The sequence below is a fragment of the Euwallacea fornicatus genome, chromosome 3 (genome assembly GCF_040115645.1).
Source record: "Euwallacea fornicatus isolate EFF26 chromosome 3, ASM4011564v1, whole genome shotgun sequence".
Lineage (NCBI taxonomy): Eukaryota > Metazoa > Arthropoda > Insecta > Coleoptera > Curculionidae > Euwallacea > Euwallacea fornicatus.
The window spans coordinates 1,940,370-1,966,351 of NC_089543.1; the positions used below are offsets into that span (position 1 = coordinate 1,940,370).

Consider the following 25,982-nt stretch of genomic DNA (forward strand, 5'->3'; position numbering starts at 1 on the left):
CCAAAACTAATTTTTATTTTATGAAAAAGCCGTAACGTATCAATTGTTTCTCTCAAAATAGTCAAGGACGTGTGCTAGGAGGGACACGGCTAACAAAACTAAAAATGTATTTTCATTCAAAAATGTTCTTAAAAGTTAACGCGTACAACACTTCATTGAAAAATCTCCAGCCGTTCGAGAACGATAAATTTTGTTTTCCAAAATTTTTACACCTTGTTTTTCGGTAATAAAGCCTTTTTCGAATATAACTTTTATAGCCAGTTATTGTTACTGTTTGATATAATATATATGATCAAAAATTGTGATAATTAAAATTTGGAACACCCTATATAGAACATGTGCAACTAACCCTCAATAACCCTGTATAGAACATGCTCGATTGAATCGAAAATGTCGGCCATGGAATGGATTCCACAAAAACGAGTACATATATACTTTGCAGTTGATTTGATTATGAGTAAAAATTTCAGTTCACTTGGTATACCACAAAGCAAGAAATTAATCGTAATCAATGGCAGCACAACAATCATAAAATCTTTCCCGAAAATTATTTCTCTCACATTTCCGGAATGAATCATGAATGAATTGGTCCTAATATAACAGTAAACAGTACATCTAGCTGCGACATCTATAGGCACGCATGCTGCATTTCAGTGACGTCTACAATTTTTGACGTTTTGTCGGAAAGTTATTGGTCTAATGTCGGATTTACTTATTTTTTACAGATGTTATTAATTATGTGATTTTTAATGAAAATAGAGTCTCCCTTGGTATTAAAAACATTCCCGCCTCTAGTACAACATACAAACTAATTAGCCAAATAATTACTTCACTAATTCAAGTCATGACAGCATTGCGCCAGCAAATGTAAAAATTTTGCTTCAGAGACCCAAGAACCCACTGTGGAAGCTCACAACCCAGATTTATCACATGAAGGGTGAGATTGAACAAGCTAATTAAGTCCTTGTCATCACTTGGTCAACATTTTTTCCAGTGATAACTTATCTCCCAAGATCTCAGAATTACTTGGTACAGTATTACTAAGCCATGAGGTATGCCAAAATTCCCATTCAGTAAAAGGTAGAGTATTGAACATTTCTATATTTATTTTCTTCAACTCATAACTTTAATTAAAAATGAGTCTATCTACAATCCCGAATTTTTTCATTACAGAAACTAGCCTTAATAAAAAGACGGTGTTAATATTGTCGCAGGTATGTAAAGTCAAGAAAAAAATTACCAGGTGTTAATTGTGCTTTCAGAATAGTATGGAAGAACTAAGTAACACTCAATTACAAATGTCTAACATACAAGAAAAATCAAGCTTAGAGTTTGAAATTCGAGCAAAGAGTGATCTCAAAAACCAGAAACAAACCCACAATAATGACCAGTCTATTAAGGCTGAGATATCTCGATATCAGTAAGTAATTTATTAAAAGAAAGTAGGTAAAATTATAATCATTATTTATAATTCTATTTATTTCCTATATAGTTGTATAGTTTTTGTATGTAGTAAGAGTAAGTAACATTTCTGCTCTACATTGAACATGTTTCATTTATTATATATGTACCTGCAAATTATCCCAAATTCATAAATTTTATACAGGATTATATGATTTTGCTGATATGACACCAATTGTCTCAGTGAAAACTTGAGCATTAAAAAAAAATAAAAATGACTAGAGCAAATATAAAATATTTTCAAATGGTTTGTCCATTTTCATAAAATACTTCACTTTTCTATATTTAACCTACCATATATCTCCTTTATTAACCATATTGTGCATTGTAAGAGTGTCCACTGTTTATGTGGGGTGTTTTATTTAGATATACTCATAATTGTTATTTTAGAAATGGTTAGAGATACAAAATGTATTCAATATGACACCAGTTGCTACAATGTTTTTTTTTTGTTAATAAATATTGTTGGAAAGCAAGTTAAACTCTCCTTGATGTGGTGAAAAACACCAGATCTGCACTGGTCTTACTATTTCAAAAAATCTCTGAAGCCAAAAATAATTTGGTAAGCAAAGTCTAGAAAAATTTCATCTTTTTTCCTTTTTAACCGATTTTGTAACTCTTATTTTTTGGAGATAACAAATACTGGACACATCTAAATAAAACAGCTTGTGTTTACTTTATATTACAAAAAATTCCCCCTTCATAGGAAACTGTTATCTGATTATGAAAAGACAATATCAGATCAGAGTTCTGAACTAGAAAAACTTAAACAGGAGCATGAAACTACAAGTAGGCATTTCGCCACACTGGAGTTGGCTTTTTCTGACGTCTTACAGTAAGTTTACTTTAGGGTCATTTTCCCGATAATATTTTAATTTATCACACTCATCAGAAAATATGACAGAAGCAAAATAATAGTGGACGGTTTTAAAAGTAATGAAGAAGCTTTAACACAGAATCTCCAGATCGCCGAAGAAAAATTGAAACAAAATGAGGCCAAGTATGAATCTTTGAAGACATACGCAAAATCTCAAATTGAAAAGTGAGTTCTTTTAAATTAACAAAATCAGCAAATGCCAACTTCTTCAATTTTATTCCAGGTGTAATATAGAAATATTAAATGTTAGAGATAAGTATGAATATGAGAGTAGTAAATTAAGGGCACTGATAAAGCGTTTGGAGATTAAATGTTCCTCATTAGAAACTTCGTTAAACCAAAAAACAGAGGAATGCCAACAATTATCAGCCTTGTGTGATGATATCACTGGAAAACAAGTTTAAATTATCTAGTTAGTTATTTTTTAAGTGCAACATAATCATCAAAACCGCAAAAATGTCAGTTTGTTGCTTATTAAATAACTGTTGTGCTTTAAGGTTTGCGTTTAATTCAAGTGATTCTCACTAAACCAAAACTGATATTTTTAAGGTTTAGCTTATCCAAATATATTTTGTGATTATTCTTAATGAACAATGATTCATACAACATTTTTTATATTTTCATATTTACTTTTTTATTGTTGTTAATTTATATTTTTATAATGGTTTTTTCATTGTAATATAACTGAAAATACTTAAAAAAATAGAGTAAATCGTAATGTAAGAATTTTCTCATCTCATATTAATATTTCTTTAAATTCCAATGAAACCATTTTCTCAATGTTTTTCATAGTTATGCTGTACATATGAGATATCCAGAAAATAAGTTCTGATGGGCCGCTTCTGCTCTTTTCAAGTAGGAGAGAACCCTCAGGTATCATTTACTTACAATTCTTAAGTATAGAAAAATAAAAATTGATGGAATCTTTATGCATATTTGAAACTTATTTTCTGGCCACAAAACGCCGTGAGGTAGCAATAATACTTCAATTCTATTGACGTCAACTTTACAACTTAATATAGTGTTGAATCGCGGTATTAATCCGAAATTTTAGACCTACAGTATTGGTGGAGACTCTTGTTCAGTCATTTTAGACGTTCAGGGAACTTAAACAGTTAGGAAGCGATGATAACAACCCAGACAACTTAGTTGATGAAAGTTGCCTTTGTAATACGTTATTGGAGGTATGTGTAATAATTGTGGTAATCTGCTTCACGCTGTTAACAGTTACTTCGAATATTAGCGTTAAATATGTTATGGAAACGTATTGTAGTGACAAAATTATTTATTTTTCCACTGGTGTGGAATTCTAATATTAGTCTAAATAAAGCACCGTATTACATTGTATTTATTCAAATGTATATTTTGGCTTATGTATTATAAATTTAAAATTCGGTAGCAATATTTTTAATATACAGGTACTTTGTTTTTTATAAATATTTATTTTTTTATTCACTTAAATTGTTATTTATTATTACTCGGAATTCCTCAGTATTTTCAAGGTTAATACAGTGAATCATGTGGTGAATTCTGATTAGTTAGCCACGGGTTCAGGATAGAATAATAATATAAATTATCCACCTACATGATTGTTTGCCACTAAGATTCAATTTAAATTCCTTAATGAAAATTCAAGGTAGCAACAATGAATGGACAGTTCGTATAAATGATATTTGCACATTATGAACTACAAAGTTTCGATTTTATTGAGATAATCATCGAGTAGTAAATATAAGTAAAAAATGGTATCTATTCTTGAAGAGAAGACTGTTGATAATAAGGAAAAAGAAATAAGGATTTGAAAAATATAATTATATATATGGGCTAAACTCCATACTACTCATCTAATAAAAGTAGAAATTTCGCTGCCTTTAACAACAAAGCAAGATTCTGTTCGTTCCCTCTCTGCTAATTTGCATCTTCTATAAATACAAGAACTTTAACTGACAAGTTAAATATCCTAGTATTTGGGTTAACTTATAAAGCAACTTACTAGATTTATACTCAAAACCCCCGTGAGCATGTCACGTGTTTCGCTCTATATATACATAACATAAGTACATATTGTATGCTTCCTTTCTGTAAGTAATATACTCAGTTTTGCGCATTTACACGAACATCTAAAGAGCAAATTTAGGTAAAATATTTCAAAAATTAACATTTGGCAATTCCTTAGAAAGTTTGTGTAACTGAACAATAACTACTCTTAACGTGTAAGGTTATAAATTACTAGGTGCTAACTTATTAGATACATATTTTTAGGCTATATTTTCTGACAGAAACTCTTAGTAAATAAATAATAACAACCTAGTCCAGTAATAATAATTCGATAGACTTGTCACCTTTTTATCAGGAAAAATTCAGTCCTGGATGTTAACATCTGTGTAAACATTTTTTAGCGACTTTATTCATTTTTTGATTGAGTGGAGGTGAGATCAACCACCAATTGAAATTCGAATAAATTGTACAGGGTATCGAAAATAAAATAATCCAAAAATGATTTAATATAAAAGTTGCCAGCCATATGTATGTGTCATATCTGTAATGTATCCAACGTAGTTATAGAGGACATAGAGGTTTCTCAAAGAATTAATAGATACAGGGTTTAGCACTAAAATGTTTTCCTCATAACTTACCCTAGCTTTTTAAATATTATATTATTTAAATTAAATCTACACGCCATTCGAGGAAGATACACAAATAGCAATGAAAAATGATCTTGTTTTTTAGTATCTTCTTTTCTTCCATTTTTTATGCCCTCACGGGATATCTAACCAGACCATCTATTCCATAGACATAGTGGTTTGCGTACTTAATTTAATCGATATTTGCTTCTACATAGAATACTGTTTTCTTTCTTTTTTAATTTCCAATCACTACTCTATGCGGGGATTGTTTAAAAAGAAAAAATTAGTAAAATAGACAACTCAAATATAGAATAAAACGATTCACTACCATTGGAACTAAAAGGACATTACGCAATTGAAAGTGATGCAAATGAACAAAATAAATGAATCTACGTCTGCACTTTATTAGTTAAAACATACATTTTGTATAAATGCTTTATACGTGTTCCAGGCTGCTCAAAATTGGGCACTGATTGTCTAATTAGTCAATCCTGCCTAGATGATATAAATGTTGGTGCAAGTCTCTCCTTCCAATGGTTTATAGGTTTCCTCGTTATCTTGATAATTGTGCATTAAAAAATGCTACTTTACTCCCATTTATGCAACTTTCTATCTAGTTCCAGAAATTGCAATGAGAGTATTGAATTGGTAACGACCTTAGTAAAATACAAAAAAAGTGCTCCAACTTTTGTATTAAACATTTAAATGCACATTTTAAAATGATATTTATTTGCCCTGTACTTACACATGCTTTTCCAAGACCTAATGTTAATCAAATAGCTGGGGGGAATTATTTTGACTTCATATATTCAAAGCGTACAAGAAATATTTTTTCTGAATACAAATGTCACGGACTACCACATACGTACGTTTTCTACAATATTTTTACCATCTAATGTTAATACATTAGTAATGGGCTAAGTCCATTTCATTGCTTGTCTGAAATTAAAATAAAATCAAACAAGTGAATAAACAGTGGTTAAATACAAAGACTTAATTGTTTTAATAACGATCCAAGCTCAAATAAAATTCTTACTGTTTCTGTAAAACATATTTATTGGAAAAATACACAAATACAAATGGCAGTGATTTAAATCTAATTTTGCGGTTACGATCTTTGATAACTGCGATTGTAAGCCGCCATTTAAGCGTGGAATTGAACGAAGAAAATGATTTATCGCAAATACTTAAACTTTATACAAAATACTTGCTGATTGTAATGTGAACAGAGATCAAAAAATATATTTTATATTTAAATAAAAAACCTCTTATGGCTGCCAAATAAATCACAAAACTACTTACGAAAAAGGAATGTAATTAACAGACTTAACCTTTACTTAAAAAAATTTACAAACCTAACTTACTTAATTTAAATACTTGCATAATAAACGAAACTGTCATTTAGGACTTCCCGGTTCAAATTAATAGTCTTTATAGTTAAATTAAAAAAAACTCATCAAAGAATAAATAACATTTTATTTAATTAGCTAACCAGAATCTTCCTGCTATCTTTGAGCTTAAAAATACTTATATACCTAAAACATAAACTAAGTAATTTCTTAATGTCTATATGAATTATTTGCACTCATTAGTGGAGCACATCGACCCTAGTTTGATTATGTGCTTAAAGGCTGTGCTAATAAAAAGCTGATGATGTCGACATGTTCTACTAAATAAATCAAGCTTTATAACTAATACGAAATCACATTATCATTAATAGGTATATTCTTTACCAACCAGTGAATCGTGAAAGATCCGAAGAACTATTATTGTTTCTAAATAAGTCACATCGGATAGAACAGTCTATACGAGCTGAAACACACGTCATTTTATAGTGTTTTCACAGCCACCAGTGTAAGCTAACCTACTCTTGAACTTATTAAATTCGTTATTTTTCATTTAGTATAAAAAGATTTTGATTTTCATAGTTATATATTTAGTCGATTCGTTTCGCAATGTGGACGGCTCTTAAGATTTAGAAATTGACCATTGCAATTGGAAAGCTGCAATAAATAAAGCGATAGAACACTATAAACTACTTAAGTTAAATAGTTACGCCCTATAATGAATGCTAGAAAAAGTGGGAAAAAATTACATGACGTTTTACAAAAAATAGTTGATTTTGCTAAAATTCTGGATTCGTAAGTTATCGTAGGGACTTACCTATTAGGACGACTCGTAAATTAAGTGAGTGTTTTCCAATATGTATTGCATCAGAGTTAATGCAAGAAATGAAGACGATGAGAATAAAGACATATATCTTGTAGAATGTTACCTTATTATACAGGGTGTCCTCGAATTACGTGGCCAAAATAATACCGCAGATTGTTTGAGTGAAAATAAGTCGATTTAACTAAACTTCCCTCAGTCCAAAAGTTGATAATTATGGAGCTACAGGGTGTTAAAGTTGAAAAAAAAAATTACATTTTCTTTAATATCTTTCGATTTCTTTGAGTTAATTTCACGAAATTTCATATTTGAGGGTGTTTTAGGATACGAAATTCAAATTTATTAACGATTTAGTTGTTTCTTCTAGGAGGCGCCACAAGCGACCATTAGGACACATTTAAATCTCTGTAACTTTTTCGTGCCACGGTGTATATTATTTTGGTATTTAAAAACCTTTTTCCCTACCTTTTATACTTAGAAAAGGTATACTTTATTGACGTCGCTAGAAGCAACGGTTTTGGAGAAAAACGCATAATTCTAATGCGCTGCATATTTGCGTTAGCGCTTTTAAGTAAATAACTCAGTTGGCTATGTTTTTAATTGACATTTTAACACTTGAATTTGTTTCTCAAATGTCAGTTTTTTTATTTAGCCCTCAGTTTTTCTTGTCAGTTTCGCTTCTTGTTCCTGTAAATATCCATAAGTATGGCCAATAAATTCACTTATTCTGAAATGGTGGATATGCTGTTAGTTTATGGACTTTGCCGTTGTAATAGTCAAAAAAGTGTACGAGTTTACAAGGAAAAATATCCTTTCCGTAGAATTCCAAATCGGAAAACTTTTGTTAATATTGAAAGGCGTCTAATTTTAAGGTAATTTGCATGCATCAGGCTTAGATGCATTTTTCTCCAAAACCGTTGCTTCTAGCGACGTCAATAAAGTATACCTTTTCTAAGTATAAAAGGAAGGAAAAAAGGTTTTTAAATACCAAAATAATATACACCGTGGCACGAAAAAGTTACAGAGATTGAAATGTGTCCTAATGGTCGCTTGTGGCGCCTCCTAGAAGAAACAACTAAATCGTTAATAAATTTGAATTTCGTATCCTAAAACACCCTCAAATATGAAATTTCGTGAAATTAACTCAAAGAAATCGAAAGATATTAAAGAAAATGTAATTTTTTTTTTCAACTTTAACACCCTGTAGCTCCATAATTATCAACTTTTGGACTGAGGGAAGTTTAGTTAAATCGACTTATTTTCACTCAAACAATCTGCGGTATTATTTTGGCCACGTAATTCGAGGACACCCTGTATATATTATATATTTGCCAGAATCGGAAAAATATGAGTAGTATGTAATTTTTTTTATCGTCCATCATTTGTGCGAAAAGTATAACACATTAAGTGAAAAATATGTTTCGCTAATGAAAAGAACTCCTAATACGAATATTTCAAATAAACTATCTCCAGGGCATTATTTTCTATGCCACATTCTCCAATCACTACATCTTTTGCATTAACCCGTTGCATCTACCTCTAAACCCTGTAGAAATTTTCAGCATTTCAACTGAAAATTAATGTATTGCTCCCTAGCATATTCAAATATTGTCTCCACAATCATAGTCACTAATAAAAATATGCACGTATAATCTATTAACCAATAAGATCAGAAAAAATATATTTTTGTTATGTGTTGAGATATTTGTAGCACCAAGTATTCTTTTGTCAAAGGACGTTTGATTATTAGTGTTTGCTTATAAAAGAAAATGGAATTTACACAAAACAGTCTTTTTAATTTTGGTCTCTAAAGGCTTCTTGCGGCTTTAGTTTTAATGGAAATGTTAAGTGACGGAACTACCTGATACAGTTCCAATAATGATCACTCTAGTTTTGTGTATACTAGAGAGAATTGCAAAAATATGGCTTATTTATGAAATTTTTCACTCGATACTTTCAGTTCACATTTAATTTGGCACTATTGGTGCATCCTCAGTCATCCTATAACTAGGAATGCATGTATATACAAAAAAAAAGACGACTGCCGCTAGCTCCACCCAAGAATCTTTGGTCAGATGCAGTAAATTAAGTACAAAACTTTTTTAGGGATTTAAATCTAGCACCAGGCTTCATCACCACCGTTTTGAGTGTCATCGTCGCTTCCATCATAGTCGTACATATCCGCCAACTTACTGAACCTTTTTCCGAAACTGGACAAATAATTGAAATCCAAGTCCCCATCGTCAGTGCACGATCCCAATGATGAAAGGGATCCGGTGCTATTACCATCTCCCTCATAGGCGTAATGTCTCACATCATCATACGGCAAATTCTCAGGATCTTTATCGCAATTATCCTTTTTGTTGTCTAAGAACACACTGATATCTGGTTCAGTAGAATTAATATCAGGTTCTTTTCGTTGAAGAGGTTCTTTGGTCGTCGGTGGGAAAACAGACAAATTATAGTGAGCGTCCGATTCACCGCCTCCTTCATCTTCGTAGTTGATGATATTTTCAGTTGTATCATCAATGTCTTTTTCATTTAAGTTGTCGTGTTGACGTCTATGTACTACCACTGCCAACAGCAATACTGCAACAAGAAATTTATTTACACATTAGACACTTTTAGATTTTGCACATAGAGTGTAAATATGTAAGACATGCAAAATGAATTTGAATTATTTATTTATTAAGTATGGACAGTGAAATACTTACAGAATAGCACTGCAATGCATACAAGTATGGCCACTAGGAAATTCGAATCAATACCGAAACTGACAGCTTGTTGCAATGCATAACTGCAATCCGGGAATGCTTCATAAGAATCAGAAGGTTGCCCTAGGTTGTATAAGTGGTGATTAAAGCTAAAATTCCTAATGCAGCCTTGGAACGGCGTATCCATCGGAGCCAGTGTATTCCAAAGCAACTTAGCATCCTCCTCTGAGAACTTTTTACTTAACCCGCCCATTTGCAAAGGACCGTTAATGCGAAGTAGGCTTGCAGGCATTGTTTGTACTTGCAGGCAGTTGCTTTTGCAATCATCAATTTCCATTTCCACGTTCTAAAGAGTAACAAATGGATTTTTTTCTTAAGATGCCATTAAGTAACTTACAGTGCCAGCAGAACTGTAAGAGATGCTAATTCTAATTTTGTGAGGTGCTCCATCGTTTAGACTTTTCGGACCTCGATTGTTGTCCCTCGAAGATACTTCTATTTGATCAATGGCATTGTATATTTTGAGCTTGGGCACGCCATCCAGGAGTTCCAGGGATATAAAGTCTGGGAAAAAATTACTTTAAATTAATATAATGCAAATAATAGCGAGAACTATGTACCTTTTGAAAGTTGCGCATGGCGATAAGTCAAGGGCCCCGCATAGAACACTAAACCATTATCATCCTGCGTAGTCACGGTTAAAGTAATCTCAGTGGAATTACAAGACTCCAAACCCGGATACATTGCCCATCCTCTGCCGGTAAATGCGATTGATAATGATTCGCAATAGGGCCCTTCGTACCCCGCTGGACACGAGCAAACTTGATCCTGCATTGAACCGCCATTCAAGCAAGTAAGCGGGACTCGTTCCCGACAAACACAAGTAGCTTCAACTAAAGATCTGACTCCAACAAATGAAGTCTTATTTGTGTATACAGCTGCAGGTTCATCATTGTTGATCTTTAGGTTGTTTGAGCAGGAATTGCCTTCACCACACACGTTCTCATTAAGGCACTCATTTATGCTGACCATTATGAACTTAACACCCAGTTCTTCTTCCAACTGTAAGATTTAAGTATTAGTAAATTTTTGTTTTATTTTAAGCAATTTACCTTTTCCTGATTATCAGTAATTTTGTTGTTAAGCTTCTCCGGTGCATAGTACGGCGATCCATGTGCTGAGAACCTAACATCGATTAATGATATATTGCTAGGAGTTGTCAAAACTGTGAATACATCAACGTTTGCTGAGGAAGTATTGACGATTTCGGCTACTCTATCTCGTAAAATATCTTTTCTACTGATTCCGTTCTACAAAAAAGGCATACGGGTTAATTGCAAACAGGTGAAAATCAAATATTTAAGAAAAGAGTTAAGAAGGACTAATTATATGGAATTATACTGGATTCATATTTTAATAATTTTATAAAATTCAGATTTAAAACGCGTTCTTATGGGGCAATTTATACTGAGTCTTTTCTAATATTAATCTGCTTTTCTCTAGAAAAATACTAATTTTTCTAGGAAAAAACACGACATTAATTTTTAAAACACATTTATTAAGAATTAAGAAAAAAATTTAACTATTGTCAAAATGCAATGAAGTGCCACTATTATTTCCAAGTTAATTTCAAGACTTAACTCCACTCATAACTGTTTTTCATTATAAAAAATTACTTGAATATGAATGCCAGAGACAGTTTAACAAATGTATATATTTTTCTTAATTTCCAAATATATAATCAGTTATAGTTTTCGATTTATTTCAAAACTCTTCTATTGAAATTATAAATCCTTATTCTTTAAAAATTTACCTCTTCTTCTACAAATTCCTCAATAGTGGCACCATCTATCCTAATTGATCCAGATTTAACAACAGCCTCCTCCGGAATATCTTTCACAGTGACAGTTACGTTAGCAGATACTGTATGTAGCGGTATTTCCGGAAGATGCTCTTCTTTCACGTTGAAGCGTAGCAAATATGTACCTTCCGAAATGCCGCTAGACATAATAATCATGCCTCTGTCTTCCTCTGATAAACGGAAATAATCGAAATCATCCCGCTGAATAAATACTTTATCTAGCAAATCCCAGTCATCGGGATCATCCACATATACTCTGCCGATAGGAATATTAGTATTCCAATACTCGTATTTATAAACGAAAATTTGACTAGACCCATCCTTGGCTGCATTATCATTTCGATCTCCGATTATAACTCGTAAAATGCTGACTTTCCTTTGAGGTGGAATACCGCTATCCGTTACTAAAATGGGAATATCGTAGTATTTTTTTTCTTCCCTATCAAACATGACTAAAGCCAAAAGAGTAAAGTGTCTGATACTGAATTTGTTTTTTATTTCTTCTGAAGCTTCGGAGGCTAGTTCGAAAGTGAATGGAGGTCCATTCGCAGGTCCGTCATAGTCATCAGCGCTCAAGTCAGTTATTTCGTTAAAAATGCCCGGGTCTTGGTTTTCATACCAGACGACTTCGGTTACATTTAAAAATGGAGCGTTATCGTTAATGTCGTCTAGATTAATGATTATTTCAGAGTATCCACTAACGGAGTTCGGGCCTCCATCGTTGTCGTACGCGTATATAAATGCTTGACGAAAGGGGCTACCAAACGGCCTGTCTCTGTCTAACTTTTTAGTTAAACTAACGCACCCTGTGCTTGAAACTTTCAGAAAATCTACTTCAACTGCATACAAAATATGCTGATTGGCCGATCGGTCTTTTATATCTGGATCATAAGCATCAACGTTTATTATACAACCTGCCGGAATTGTTTCTTCTTCAATAGTGATGTTTTTGTCGTGCGGAGCAAACACTGGGATCTCGTCATTAACATTGGCAATAAAAATCTGGACTAATGCAAAATCTTCATAAATCCCATCAAAGGCTCTTACTCTCAAGCGGTATTGTTCAACTTTTTCGAAATCTAGTTGCTTATTTACTTTGATTCTACCAGTTGTATTCTCAATAACAAAAGCATCATCAATGTTTCCTTCTACAATACTGTATATAATCAAAGAAGCGCTGTCCTTGTCTTCTGCCTTAACTTCGCCGACATTATTTCCAATATTAGAATCTTCAAGTACATCTGTACAATTGTACACAGAATAAGTAAACTTTGGAGCGTTGTCATTACGATCTTCTATTGCAATCTGGAAAATTTGCACAGCCTCATTAGGTTCTCCAGTATTTTTCAAAGCACTAGGGGAGTTATCAAAGGCACGAACTTTAAGATTGTAAACAGTCACAAGCTCTCTATCAAATCTCTGTCTTGACTTAATTATTCCAGATTGCTGGTCAATGGAGAATTGTTCGACGTTCGACAAGAGCTCATAATTAACTATATTATTCTCTGCAGTCCCATCTTTATCAATGGCTCTAACTACCATGGCTTGAGCACCGACTTCGTCGTTTTCAACAACGCTGCCTTGAATAAATTCGATGAAATTGGGCAATTCGTCGTTTACATCCAAAATTCTTATAGGGATGTCTACAGAAGTGTCCATCAAGTCTTTATTTCTAATACGAATACTTAGAGTATAATCTGTAACAGTCTCGTAATCCAGGGGACGAGCCAATAAGACTTGTGCAGTAAATGTGTTTTCCTTCGATGGTTGTAAAATGAAAGTTTGATCTTTATTCGTTTGCAACGTTTTGCCTTTAATTAGTTCGAAAGCCAAGTCTTCTTCCTCAATATTTGATCTAGAACAAACAAATGCATTAGTGACCAAATTATATCTATTTTAAATGATGCACCTGATTTTTATTTTTTTATTTTTTAATAAATCTCAAAGGTTTTTAATTTTATACCGGATAACAGATTTTATACCACATTAAAAGTAAGGGAAAATGTGTATTCGTTCCTTAAAAAATAACGAGAGAAATACAAAAACTCTATAACATTTTTGTCAACTTAACTCTAACTGATCTCAACGAGTATAAAAAGTGTTTAAGATGGTACTTGAAACTTAATTTTAAAAATCCAGTGTGCCACTTTTCTGCTTTGAACTTTAAGTCACACTTACTTGGCAACAATTGTAACTAGAGGTTCGGTAAAATTCCTGAAATTTTCACTTAATTGCAAGACTGAGTCTGGGATCTTCTCAAGCACTTGAGGGGCCTTCTTGTCCGAACCTACAACTTCAATTTCAATGGGTGCTTCTGTGGCTTTCGGCTCATCTCCATTGTCACGTACAAATACTTGACTAGTGAATTTGAACCCAATTCTCTAAAAAATAAACATATAGCTTAATAAACACTGAAAAACCAATATCCCAAAATTACCCCAGTTAAAGTTTCTTGAAGATATACCACCCCAGTATCTGCATCAATACGAAAAGTGTTGGTAAATTCTATACTGTCCTCTCGAAATGAATATGTAACCCTAGAGTTGTTGCCATCATCTATGTCATAAGCAAAGATTCTCATAACCTCACTATTCACTTTAAGATCTTCAGCTACGTTGGCATAATAGCTTTGCTGATCAAGTTGAGGTATGTTGTCATTGATGTCAGTAATCGTAACTTTGAATGTACAAATATCTGACAAAGGCGGCCTGCCATTATCAGTAGCTTGTACGGTGACATACATCTCCTTTTGTCTAAAAGGCTCATCACGATCAAAAGGAGTGTTAGTTCGTACTTGTCCAGTAGAATTATCGATAATAAAGTAGTCCTTTCCCCCATCACGTTTTACTATTTTATATGTCACAGTACCACCGGCATTTGGAGGATCATCATCGTTGGCTTTGACCTAGATAAATCAAACTTCGAATTCAGTTTCATTGAAAGTGAACTAGAAAAACGTTTACCTCAATAACATAAGTTCGGGCATCTTGCTCCTCCTGCACTTGGGCTCTATTATAAGACTCACAATCAGTAAACATGGGCTTCTTATTACTATCAGTAGTAATTTTTTGAGCCCTAGTTCGCACCGGCAAAGAGGTTGACACAAAATCGACAGCATTATTTGTATGTGCAATAATGTTGTCACTGTCATCTACAAAGAAAGAAAAATGTAACTAAAACTAGTTTTATTCACGGTTGTGTTAAAAGGATCACTAAGAAAATTAAGGTTACTTCTGACTCAGGTACCAGGAATTTTGCCATAAAGCCGTGATAAAGTGCGGTTTGGGACATCATCGTGAAACATTGTATGCCATTAGCCGGCCGATGAAGTATGATTCTCAGAAATAATACCCAAGACCCGAACAAAAAATAAATGAAAAATATAACAATTCTTCGAGGAGTAAAACGGAAAATTACAACAGCAAAAGCCTTTAGTTAAACTTTGCAGAAGTAAATTAGTGTGGGCAGGAACGCTATTTATACATCGCTCAGTAATGTCTGAACCGAATTATGGCATTTTAAAATAGTAGGTAATTATTTTAAAAAACTCGCAATAGGGAGTAAATTGAAAACGTAGGAAATTGGTTAAAACATTCGCTATTTACCATGAAAAACTGTCAATAAATTAACAAATTAACAGATTAATTTCTCCAAGACTTTCTTACTTTGACCTATAAATAAGCTTTATGGATATTAGCAAGATTGAATAGATAATATCAAAATTTGTCTTACATATATTTCAGTTTCGTTACGGCCCTGTGCTTAAGAAGAAAAAATGCCTGGAAAATGCTTGTCAACCAGTTTAAATTGGAGGCACACTTAAGCGTACATTAAACTGCCTATTAAGACACAGTTATCTAGTTTTAATGAGCATTTTTATGTTATTTTTACCCTGAGCCATTTAACAAGAATACGTGACTTAAACCCAAGGGATCAATTTATGAAAATTATGAGAAACTTGTCTTAAATCAATGACAAAATAATACCTATGAAAAATTTTGTTTGTTAGTATGTTAGCATTATCATCCACTACATTTCATGAACTTTCGTCGTTGCATATTTGCTTAGAGTTTTATCTAATATAATTTTAGTAGCAATCTAATCAGCGATAAGATATGATATTTCTGGCAAGCATCATATTCCGTAATTACACAACTAGTTTCGTTACCTGTCTACATTAAATAAATAAACTTCATCGAAAATCGAAAATACCTGGAAAACAATACCACACGTATTAATATTAGAGACTTCCTTTTCCAATGAAAATCCGTTTTATCGGCCTCTAAGTAACTTAGAATAAGCATCATTAATCAAGCATGAAATGTGTGCAATTCAATTCCGCATATATGTATATTTAGTGCTAAACTTCTAGTAAAGGGATTGAATTTACGTACTTGAAGAATTACTCATTTCATATTTGATACAATTATAGCAATATTTACTGATGGAGTACCTAATATCAAAAGTTTACTTTGATTACGTTGAATATTAAAAAATAAACTGATTTCAACGTTTCTCCTCAGATATCAAATTCAAATATTGTATTAACATCAAAAAACAGATATATATTTTAAGTGGTTAAAACATATTCAGTTTTGAATATGCAACATTGCTATGAGTAAATTCAAACAAATGTTAAATGAATATTTCTGCAGAAAATATGCAAACAAAAAATATATATATTTTTTAAGGTTTAACGCGGATGATTTCTCAATGTTGCTTTGTGTTTCTATTTGGATTTTCAAATCCAAATGGGAAATTCTTAATTTTGGATCACCCTATAGAATGAGTACCTCTGCACAAACAGGATATAGTTATGTGTTAGCGTTCTATATGTACCTAGCAAAATTTCAGTAGTACCATTCCAGGGAAAAAAGATTAATTGGCACAATATAATCAATGCCCCTTGCAAGCGACGAAACACGCTTACGCCACGAGTTTTATTCCCAGTACCGGTATTTTGTCATAGTTCTACCCACTTATTGCCGTAAAACAGTATTTATGCAAGTCTGGCAATGTTTAATTGTTAATCAATAAAACACAATTGTTGTTGTTTCCTGCTATCGAAAGGTATGACTAAAATTTCGACAGCAGTGCAAATGGCTGTATGACTGTTCTTTTAGTCATCTAAGACTACAAACAAATCTTCGCGCCTGTGAGACCACGTATCATGTTATTCCCATTAAATAAACTTTTCTTGCCCAGGAAAATTATTGTATCCTATTTGATAATTTAGTGGTCAATTGATGAAAAACGGTTGAAAATTATAATAATATTATGTTAATGCAAATGTATGTCAACATCACAAGAACATTCAATGTCTCGCCCGAAGAAAAGTTCCTTCTCATTAATTTGTCGTTAATGGTCCAAAAAAATTCAATGAGTCACCGATTTAAATCATAACCCACGAATTGTATTACATTTCATTAACGAAGAGGCGAATTCCTAAAAGCCTGTAGTAAGACATCATCTACTCCAAGTCAAACACTAACAAATAAAATTAATTCTAGATATTTGTTTGATAAAATGTCAATATGGTTTACGGGCTTGTTTTTTGAGTACAATGTTCAACCATATGCAGCATTTTACTTCAATCTAAACAGTTCTATCGATAGAACTCCAAAAACCTTAAATGTATTTGCAGGCATTCAAATATGTTAAAACAACATTGCTTGCAGTATCACACAAAACACATTCCGAACTTTGCCCATTGTATCAATTAAACTGTTTATATGAGTCTTAATTACTCTTACATAAGGAGCGCATTGTGCCTTGCACTTCCACAGAAAATTGCAAATTCTATATAACCACATATTTTAGAAAAGGAAATGATTCTTTATTTTTCCACAATGTAATCATTTCATGTTACTATTAAGGTGAATCATGGAAATTTTAAATGGGAAACGGAAGTAGGTGCATTGCTGCATAACGATAAGAAGGGTATACATGACACTTCATTTAAATCATTATATGTTGGTAAACCTTAATAGGTGAATAGTTGATGATTTACCACCTGTTCTTGACAACATTTTACACGTCCTTGAAGCTATTTACAGCTCAAATAAATTTTTCCTTTTGACGCCTCTAAAGGATCTTTAAAATTCCTGTCTTTTAATGACTTCACGACCTTTCCGTGCCCAATGGTGGTACTATCTAGGGTGTTATACGAGGGCTTTATACAGTTTTCAGAATTGGCCAGCGTGACTCAAATTTTTACAAGAAAGTGAAATGTGATAGCTCAGGGAGCGCCCTTTTAGTTATTATTGATTAATAACTTACAGGGCTTCTCGTAGAAGTAATAAAGTACCTTGAAGAAGTGTGATCATTTTTTTTATTAGATAGAAGGATTGTTGTGAGTATTAATTAGAATACGCATTGCAAAACTTTTTCAGAAAAAAGAACGCAATAATTTCGACTATAGAAAAAGTTGAACAAAAATCAAGGATAACTCTGCAGCAAAACATCTAATAAAAAAAACTTTAATATAAAAGATATTCATTTTTTCAAGATCTACGAGGATCTGTAAAAAATACGGGGTTGCCATTTGGAAAAAAGTTGTCCTAGAAATGACCTTAAAACAACGTTTTGGCTAAAAATTACTATGTTCATGACATACTCCTTTTTTTATCGGACAACTTTTATTTTAAATTTTTTTAAATAAAACGTACCGGTTTTGAGTAATCTTCAATCACAGCTTTAAAAGCGACACCCTGTATATCACATAGTCTATCAAAACAATTTAACAATCCAATATTAGACTTGCAATGTATAAATGTTTATAAACTATGGTTCCATTCCATAACTCAATACCGTTGTTTCATATTACTACTGGCAAAAAATAATAAACAAAATGGCACTTGAAAAGTAAACATCCACATATGATTAAAGTTCCATACATGCATCCAATGGCACTTAACAAGGTTATATATGTGTGGATCAGACATATTGATAGTGTTATAACTTGCAGCATAAAACAAAGCTATTCAAAACAAGGAAAGTTTCTCAAGTCCAAGACGGTCAAGGTTTGCTCCTTTCAATTCAAATCTTATACAATTTAAATTCAGTTATAATATCCCGCCTAGAAGACATAAGGTCGTTAGTGAAGTGAGATTTCTTGACGCTTTTTATACATTAAAGGTATTAAATCTTCCTCGCGTTAAAATTTACTCCATAAAAATCACTAGCCATTTACTTTATAGCAGAGATATATAACAAATTGGAATAATTTAATACTTATGACAATTATGCAAATACTGTATAAGTTGGTGAGAATTCCAATACTGCTTTTGTATTATGTGAATACGGCTCTGGCCCTACCTCGATAAACGTTTTAGTAAATGTGATATATGACATCATTCCAAACACCTCTTGCCTGCTATCTCCACTATAAGCCAATAGAAAAAGGGAGTAGAAAATTTAACCAGACTGAGGATTTAAATCATAATAAACCTTATTTTTTTCCTACTCCCCTTCCTAGTAAGGCTCTAACTCATTGCAATGTAAATAAGGCTTATTGACATAATCCTCTAAACGCAAATACGATGTTGAATTTTTAATAAAAAAACTTTAGGCCCGAATTCAAACATATATTGACCTTTAAGTAGGCTAAAGTTCAATTATATAAGTATTTTGCAGTACATTAAGCTCCACGCCTAAATGATTTAATAATAAAAATAATACAGTGATTGGTCCCCGCTTGTAGATTTATTTCATAGGTTCCTGTGAAAATATTTTAAAGGCATGTTCATGAGCTGTTACCATTTGAATAATAATGGAAGTGCGGGTAAAAGAATATTAACAAGATATTCCGACAATGAAACGTCTATGGATTTGATACGTGTATTTATGCCCATGGTAGTTGTTAGTACCTAGTTAAGTATAAAGCTTATTTTGTACAATACAAGAATCCGTGAGGAGAATATATTACTATAAGCTGGCGCCCTAGATAAATTTTATTTTTAAAACAATATTAAATAAAAAGTTATGTCCTAATATGACATGGTTCAAGGGAACAAATAAAGGACTAGTAGCCAGTTTTATTGAAAATTGTTTCCATTTCTTACAAAAAGGTCAAAACTACACTTAAATTCTAACTATTATTCAAGTTTAATGTGGGATAAAGATAGATATATAATTTTAGTACCCATTTAAAAAATAATGTATTTAAAACAAAATGTTAAGAATTGCATCTTTGTTAAATTGTAGAGCAGCCACTAATGCTGATTCATAAAACATGTTCTCTCCTAGCTCAACGTGGCTTAGTGTGAATATTTCAACATATTCCGCTTTGTGCGGTTGTCGAAGTATTGCCCAAGCCGCTCGGGTATTTTAGCATATATCCGTTATGCAAGCTTGGGTCCTGTAGTAACGGGCATGGAGGTAAGAAAAAACCCGAATGGAAATGATCTCATATTTTTATTTAGTGAAGTTGGGACTCTTCAATAAAGGACCCTTTTTCAGTTCTAAAATCAAACCTATATGACAAACAATTTTGGGTTCCTTCAATAAAGTAAATTGAAAATGCTGTGGAAGGCAACACACTTTCGTCCATTTCATTACTTACTTAAATCTGAGTCACAAATTGCTCCAACAAAATGTTAATTAAGCCCTATTAAGTCAAGATTTGCTTTAATAAACCAATGACAAATTGGAATGAATAAACTCTGCATACAGTGAAGAGAGTATTGTGTTTATATCTTTATTGAAGAAGATTACATAAGAAACATATTTAGAATATTTAGTTAACTCAGCTTGATAAAAACCATTAAAAGCCTGTTTTAGAATTTCTAATTGGGTAATTGAATTAGTTCAGGCAATTTCAAGAGATTTAAATGAAAATTCTGCCCATGCTGAGGTTCATTCTTGAAATTATCTTATGCTATTATAAGATAACTTTAAGGATTAGTCTTGACAAAATTATTTGCGCATCTCCTAGTTATTTAATATTAGTTGGGACAGCTAGAAAATTGAAAATTATGCCTCTCTTAGAGAGTAAATAATTTTTTATATTTTCAAGATCAAATCATTTTTTTTACCAGGTCAACAATCTGTAGTTCTAGGTCTGCATGTAAAAAGTGACGCTATCCAACATACACTATTCAAAGAAAGCTTGAGAAAAGATAAAGCCTGGGAACTTTAGTTAAGAATCAATTGTAATAACCAACCTCAGTGTAAAATTTATATTTATGAATTCCTACTTCGCTTGTTTTAAGTTGCCCTCTTTTACCATCAATAGGTTTTTCATTTCAACCAAGTAACTATTGAAACAATAGTGTCTAATCAATAAGTATACATCTCTTTAACAGCTCAACATGGCATATCCTCGCAAAGGAAAGATTTTAATTGACTAAGTATGTAGCTATCAAGGTAATCATAAGTTGACTTCCAATATATGTGATGTAGAACAATAAATTTCCTGAAATCCTAATTATACATTGTAATTATCAATTAAGTATAAATAACTTATAACAAATGACATGACAGCATTCATTACTAAGCTCATTACTCAGAAAAAAGAGATATGATATATTATATATACTATACACAAGATTTTGGCTGTACATTAGATAGGTATTATGGCGTGATAGATTGCAACACTTACTTGCTATACCACCTATTTGTATTACTACTCAACACAAATTAAATACTAGTACAGCAGACGCTCGATAACGTAAATATGGGATAACTAAAACTTGCGCTAATGTAAACACATACTTCGTTCTATAGCATCAAACGGAACACGCGATAATGTAAACAATGTATACGCTCGATGACGTAAACAACTTTTTGCGACGGTGAATCGCCGATTTATGTTGGGGATTCACCTTTGCAAGAAAGTACGACAAACCTGGCAAACCAAGCCAGTCGTAGATGGTGTTTAGAACACGTTTATACATACGTTATAACAACCAATACATTGCATGCGTTAATACATTTTTACGATCATGGCATCCATGTCGTATAAAAGAAAATGTTTAAAATTAAGTGAGAAAGTGAAAATTATAGAAGAAGTTTCATTAGGCGCTGGAGTAACACAATTAGCAAAAAAATATGGTGTATCAAAAGCAACAATTTGCAAAATTAAGCGCATGAAAAGACAACTTTTACAAAGAACGTGCAATACATTTGGAGGACCGGGAAATAGAAGAACTTTAAAAAATGCAAAGGCACCCAAAATGGAAAATTCTCTGTATAAGTGGTTTTTACAACAGCGGGAAAATCATGTTCCAATTAGTGGCGAAATACTTAAAGAGAGAGCTAAATTGTTAAATCAAAAACTGAAAGAAACTGAAAATTTCGTTGCTAGTGATGGCTGGCTGCAACGATTCAAAGGAAGATATGGAATTCGACTGTTATCTATATCTGGTGAAAAATTATCAGCACAACCACAATTAGTACAACCATTTAAAGAAAAATTGATAAAAATCATTAAAGAGTTAGATTTAAGAATGGAACAAATTTACAACGCAGATGAAAGTGGTCTTTATTGGAAAATGTTACCAGAGAAAACTTACGCTGCATCATATGAAAAATCTGCTCCGGGTATAAAAACAGAAAAACAACGAATAACGTTTTTGGCCTGTACTAATGCTAATGGTTCACACAAGATAAAACCATTGGTAATAGGAAAAGCACAAAATCCACGATCATTTAAAAATTTTAAAGTTCCTGTTGATTATGACTGTTCAAAAACCGCCTGGATGACTAGCGGTATATTCCTGAAATGGTTTCATAAGCGCTTTGTTCCTCAGGTATAACAATAAACAAACACAAATGATCTGTGCATAATTTAAAGATGTTTTTCAATTTGTAGGTAAAAAATTTCCTAAAAGAACAGAAGCTTCCAATAAAAGCGTTATTACTATTGGATAATGCACCATGTCATCCTCCAGAACAACAACTGAGGAGCAGAGATGGGTCAATTTTTGTTATGTACATGCCTCCTAACGTAACATCAATAATTCAACCAATGGACCAGAATATAATAAGACTAACAAAACTGTACTATCGAAAGTTTTTACTTTCATCTGTTTTGTCTAAGAATCCTCAAAACATATCTGATGCTTTAAAAAAAGTAACATTAAGAGAAGCTGTCACAGATTTACATATGGCCTGGAGTGAACTTAATCAGGAAACTATTGCAAAATGTTGGAATAAGCTGTTTAGTACCAATGATGAAGATAATGAAGAAGAGAATGTTCCCTTAAGTGTAATTAGAGAACGTTTGCTATCCAGCGTTGACTCTATTGTCAATAGTGCATCATTGGATGTTGTTAATTTATTGAAAGTAGTGAATCCTAACACTGTTTGTACCTCAGCTGATATTAATATTTGGAACGAGGACAAACTAACGAATGATGCTACTAAAGATGAGAACAGTGAGAATGATGAAGACGATTCCATTGAAGCAAAAAGTTTGGTGACTGATGCCCAAGCTGTACATATATTTAATGAAGCTTTAGATTGGGCTGAAAGAAAAGAAGTGTCATACGCGGATATTTTAGTTCTTCGTAAATTACGGGCTCAGGCATTGGAAGATAATGCTAATCGCAAATTTACGCAGACTAAAATTGCTGATTATTTTTCTTCTAATTAATAACTACTTATTACTACAATAAAAGAATATTTGTTAATTTTTTATAGGTATGTTAGTATTAAACGTTTCTTTCAATAAATCTTTGAATTTTTAAATTACGTTCGCTAATGGAAACATTTCGATAATGTGAACCACACTTGGTTTTAATTAGTTCACATTATCGAACGTCTGCTGTAATTTGATTTCTTAAAAAAAAAAATATTCCCATATTTCATATAAAAAAAGAAAAAAAATTTGTTCTTTTCAAAATTCAAACATTCATAGTAAATATAATTTGAGATGTCACATATATTCTTTACTGTGTCAAATGCCACCCAGTAAGTACCAGAGACATATTTAAGAAAATATTTTTGAAAAGTATGATACCTTAATTATAAGCAGAGTTTCCTCGAGGATTTTACAGAATCTCTTGGTGATCATAACAATAAGAATTTTTTATTAAAATTTAGAGATACGAAATATTTAACTTATCATAAATATATAATTATATTTCTGAAAAGAGTAAAAGTAATTTTCAAATCAACACATTTGTTCGGGGAAAACTATACTATTAGGAAGCTCACCGATTTTTAATATCTCAAATTCTGCTTAATATCATAAAGGGTTAACCCTTTACAATAATTGAATCTTTTTTACCGGCTTGTAGGCCTCTCAAAAGTTAAGTGGTTGAATATATGTAAGCACTGAAAAACCGGAACCACAATATACAACGAGGTATTATGTCATGGTATCAGCTTAGTGACATCATGAATCGGGTTAAAGTTTATGAATAGGTAGATGACAGAGGGGATTGACACTCTGTTTTATAATTTTTAATTCAAAAATTCTAAATGTAAGAAATTGTATGCAGAAACAATAAATCAAATGTCTTAGTCTTAATCTTTTTTTTCCAGATACTGATTTTATTATAGAATAGTTCAAATTTACTGTTTTGACAATATATTTTTCTTCTTAAATAACACACTTTGAATATTACTATGCCACTATTTAAATTCTCTACATTACTTATGTCAGTTTTATATTAAAAAACACATTGTTGTAATTAACCTTCATTTTGATGATATTATCATAAAATAATAATTATATTTTTAATTATGTTTTTATGAACATTTGTGCATAAAATTGTTTGTTCTCAGATAAATATGATCCTCAGTTTAATTATGTCAGTTTGACACAGCCAAGACCCCCAATATCACAAATTATAAGGTAACTCAAAAAATACCTTCTTTAGGTTACATAGCTAGTTAGCAGACTAGTTATAAAAGAACCATTTCCTCTTTTAAGCTTAACTACCAGTGTAATTATAAATTCAAATGAGAGCAACAAGTGAAATTTCATGGTTCACTTAATGAGAAAAATGTAAAGGATCTCTGTTAAGGCAAATTTAACTTATTCAGCTTAAAGCGTGATTCAAAAGGCGTTCTTTTAAATGAAGAGAAGTTACTGGCTCCTGAGGTACCCAAGAACCAGATAACAGTACTCTTGGTACATGCAGATTCTGTAACCTAAGTGGTTAAATGGATATAAACTTACCTCCATAAGAATTAAGTTGAGCTTGAGCTGCTGCTAGCAGTAGTGTGTATGTCAATAATAAATATCCCATATGTTCCATTTTTTATCCAAGTAATGTACACTTGTTGCAAATAAATTAGAAATACAAGTACTTCTCAGCCATTAGTGTTTACATGTTTGACTTAATTATTTGCGAATTTGGTCAATTTTTTAAAATCCACTTGATGTCCATATCACTATAACGCATTATTCCGCAAATTTGTTATATTTTTAAGAAAATATTCACTTTAAATGAGGGTTTACAACTAGCACTAAACTCGGAAGGCACAAAGAACTGAAGTAAATGGTAATGAAGTACCTTTTCTTCTCACTAGACGAATGCACAGTACCAACACAAAACTACCAACATTCCATAGCAAAAACAAAAACTTTTAAGACGTTGTTTTCTTATTTTTAGTTTGCAGATTGAAGTTTTAAAGCGTAGAGGAAAATTGATATAACTGGTTGTAACGTAATAGAATGTTTTAATTTAAAATTAAAGTCTACAACAAATTCAGTACTACGTTGGCCTGTTTAACTACACCACGAACCAAGCACACTACTACACTGAGACTGGGAGTGGCATGACTGGGCACGCGCAAAAGTCAAGTGACAGTTCTGGGTATTGCACTGAACGATATTGCTATCGCACTCTATATAATAAATAATGATGTTTTTCCTTATTTTCAGGAAGCATCTTTTGCTTTTAAATCGTGATGATTTCACACTTTGGATGATTCAAGTGTTTGACCAGAATGGCGAAGAAATTTACATTCTATGACTTTTTTCTTACTCATTTTAAGAGAATCGTGAAATCATTCGTTAATTGATGAGCAAATTCGAATTAAAGCTAGGAGAGAGTGAAAAACAAGCACTCTCATACATACAGAACTTTCAGTAAATAGCGGGGGTGAAAACTTGAATGATAATTACCCAGAAATAATAATTTTAATACAACATCACAGTATTTCTTCAAAGCAGTATCAAAAGCTATATACCATTAATTTATGTTGTTCGAAATGACCAATTTTAAAGTTAAATTTTAAATCATTATTTAATTGATCTGCATATCTATTTTAAAATTCCCGGCTTTAATTATCGGCCCTCTATGAAGACAGTTCCACAA

General features: G+C 32.1%; 3 protein-coding genes across 5 annotated transcripts; 2 read left to right on the forward strand and 1 right to left on the reverse strand.

Moving 5' to 3' along the window:
* Positions 1-657: 657 nt before the first annotated feature.
* On the forward strand, positions 658-3,775 carry LOC136350610 (transforming acidic coiled-coil-containing protein 1-like). 3 transcript variants are annotated; one of them, XM_066302499.1, is made up of 7 exons: positions 658-937; positions 995-1,080; positions 1,174-1,214; positions 1,268-1,420; positions 2,168-2,296; positions 2,354-2,503; positions 2,562-3,775. In XM_066302499.1, the coding sequence occupies exons 4-7, from the start codon at positions 1,269-1,271 to the stop codon at positions 2,740-2,742; spliced, it is 612 nt and encodes a 203-aa protein (XP_066158596.1). In that variant the 5' UTR covers positions 658-937; positions 995-1,080; positions 1,174-1,214; position 1,268; the 3' UTR covers positions 2,743-3,775. The 3 variants fall into 3 exon arrangements, with proteins under 3 accessions (XP_066158596.1, XP_066158597.1, XP_066158595.1); XM_066302498.1 differs by having other exon boundaries at positions 659-937; positions 1,263-1,420; XM_066302500.1 differs by lacking the exon at positions 1,174-1,214 and having other exon boundaries at positions 1,263-1,420.
* A 2,228-nt stretch (positions 3,776-6,003) lies between these two features.
* Positions 6,004-25,432, reverse strand: shg (shotgun). The gene is made up of 10 exons (XM_066302493.1): positions 24,839-25,432; positions 14,673-14,860; positions 14,147-14,614; positions 13,888-14,090; positions 11,662-13,564; positions 10,961-11,158; positions 10,469-10,910; positions 10,246-10,412; positions 9,849-10,194; positions 6,004-9,723 (listed from the first exon to the last, which is right to left on the reverse strand). The coding sequence occupies exons 1-10, from the start codon at positions 24,915-24,917 to the stop codon at positions 9,251-9,253; spliced, it is 4,467 nt and encodes a 1,488-aa protein (XP_066158590.1). The 5' UTR covers positions 24,918-25,432; the 3' UTR covers positions 6,004-9,250.
* Positions 21,376-23,349, forward strand: LOC136350608 (jerky protein homolog-like). The gene is made up of 2 exons (XM_066302496.1): positions 21,376-22,460; positions 22,523-23,349. The coding sequence occupies exons 1-2, from the start codon at positions 21,654-21,656 to the stop codon at positions 23,303-23,305; spliced, it is 1,590 nt and encodes a 529-aa protein (XP_066158593.1). The 5' UTR covers positions 21,376-21,653; the 3' UTR covers positions 23,306-23,349.
* Positions 25,433-25,982: the final 550 nt, after the last annotated feature.

What these genes read in the sequence shown, in the direction of transcription:
- LOC136350610 (XM_066302499.1), top strand. Translation starts at nt 1,269, where the DNA reads ATGGAAGAACTAAGTAACACTCAATTACAAATGTCTAACATACAAGAA. An exon ending in GCTTTTTCTGACGTCTTACA is followed by an intron (nt 2,297 to 2,353) that starts GTAAGTTTACTT and finishes CACACTCATCAG; the next exon opens with AAAATATGACAGAAGCAAAA. An exon ending in GCAAAATCTCAAATTGAAAA is followed by an intron (nt 2,504 to 2,561) that starts GTGAGTTCTTTT and finishes ATTTTATTCCAG; the next exon opens with GTGTAATATAGAAATATTAA.
- shg (XM_066302493.1), bottom strand. Translation starts at nt 24,917, where the DNA reads ATGGAACATATGGGATATTTATTATTGACATACACACTACTGCTAGCA. An exon ending in TTACTGATAATCAGGAAAAG is followed by an intron (nt 10,911 to 10,960) that starts GTAAATTGCTTA and finishes TAAATCTTACAG; the next exon opens with TTGGAAGAAGAACTGGGTGT. An exon ending in CTTACAGTTCTGCTGGCACT is followed by an intron (nt 10,195 to 10,245) that starts GTAAGTTACTTA and finishes GTTACTCTTTAG; the next exon opens with AACGTGGAAATGGAAATTGA.
- LOC136350608 (XM_066302496.1), top strand. Translation starts at nt 21,654, where the DNA reads ATGGCATCCATGTCGTATAAAAGAAAATGTTTAAAATTAAGTGAGAAA. An exon ending in ATAAGCGCTTTGTTCCTCAG is followed by an intron (nt 22,461 to 22,522) that starts GTATAACAATAA and finishes TTCAATTTGTAG; the next exon opens with GTAAAAAATTTCCTAAAAGA.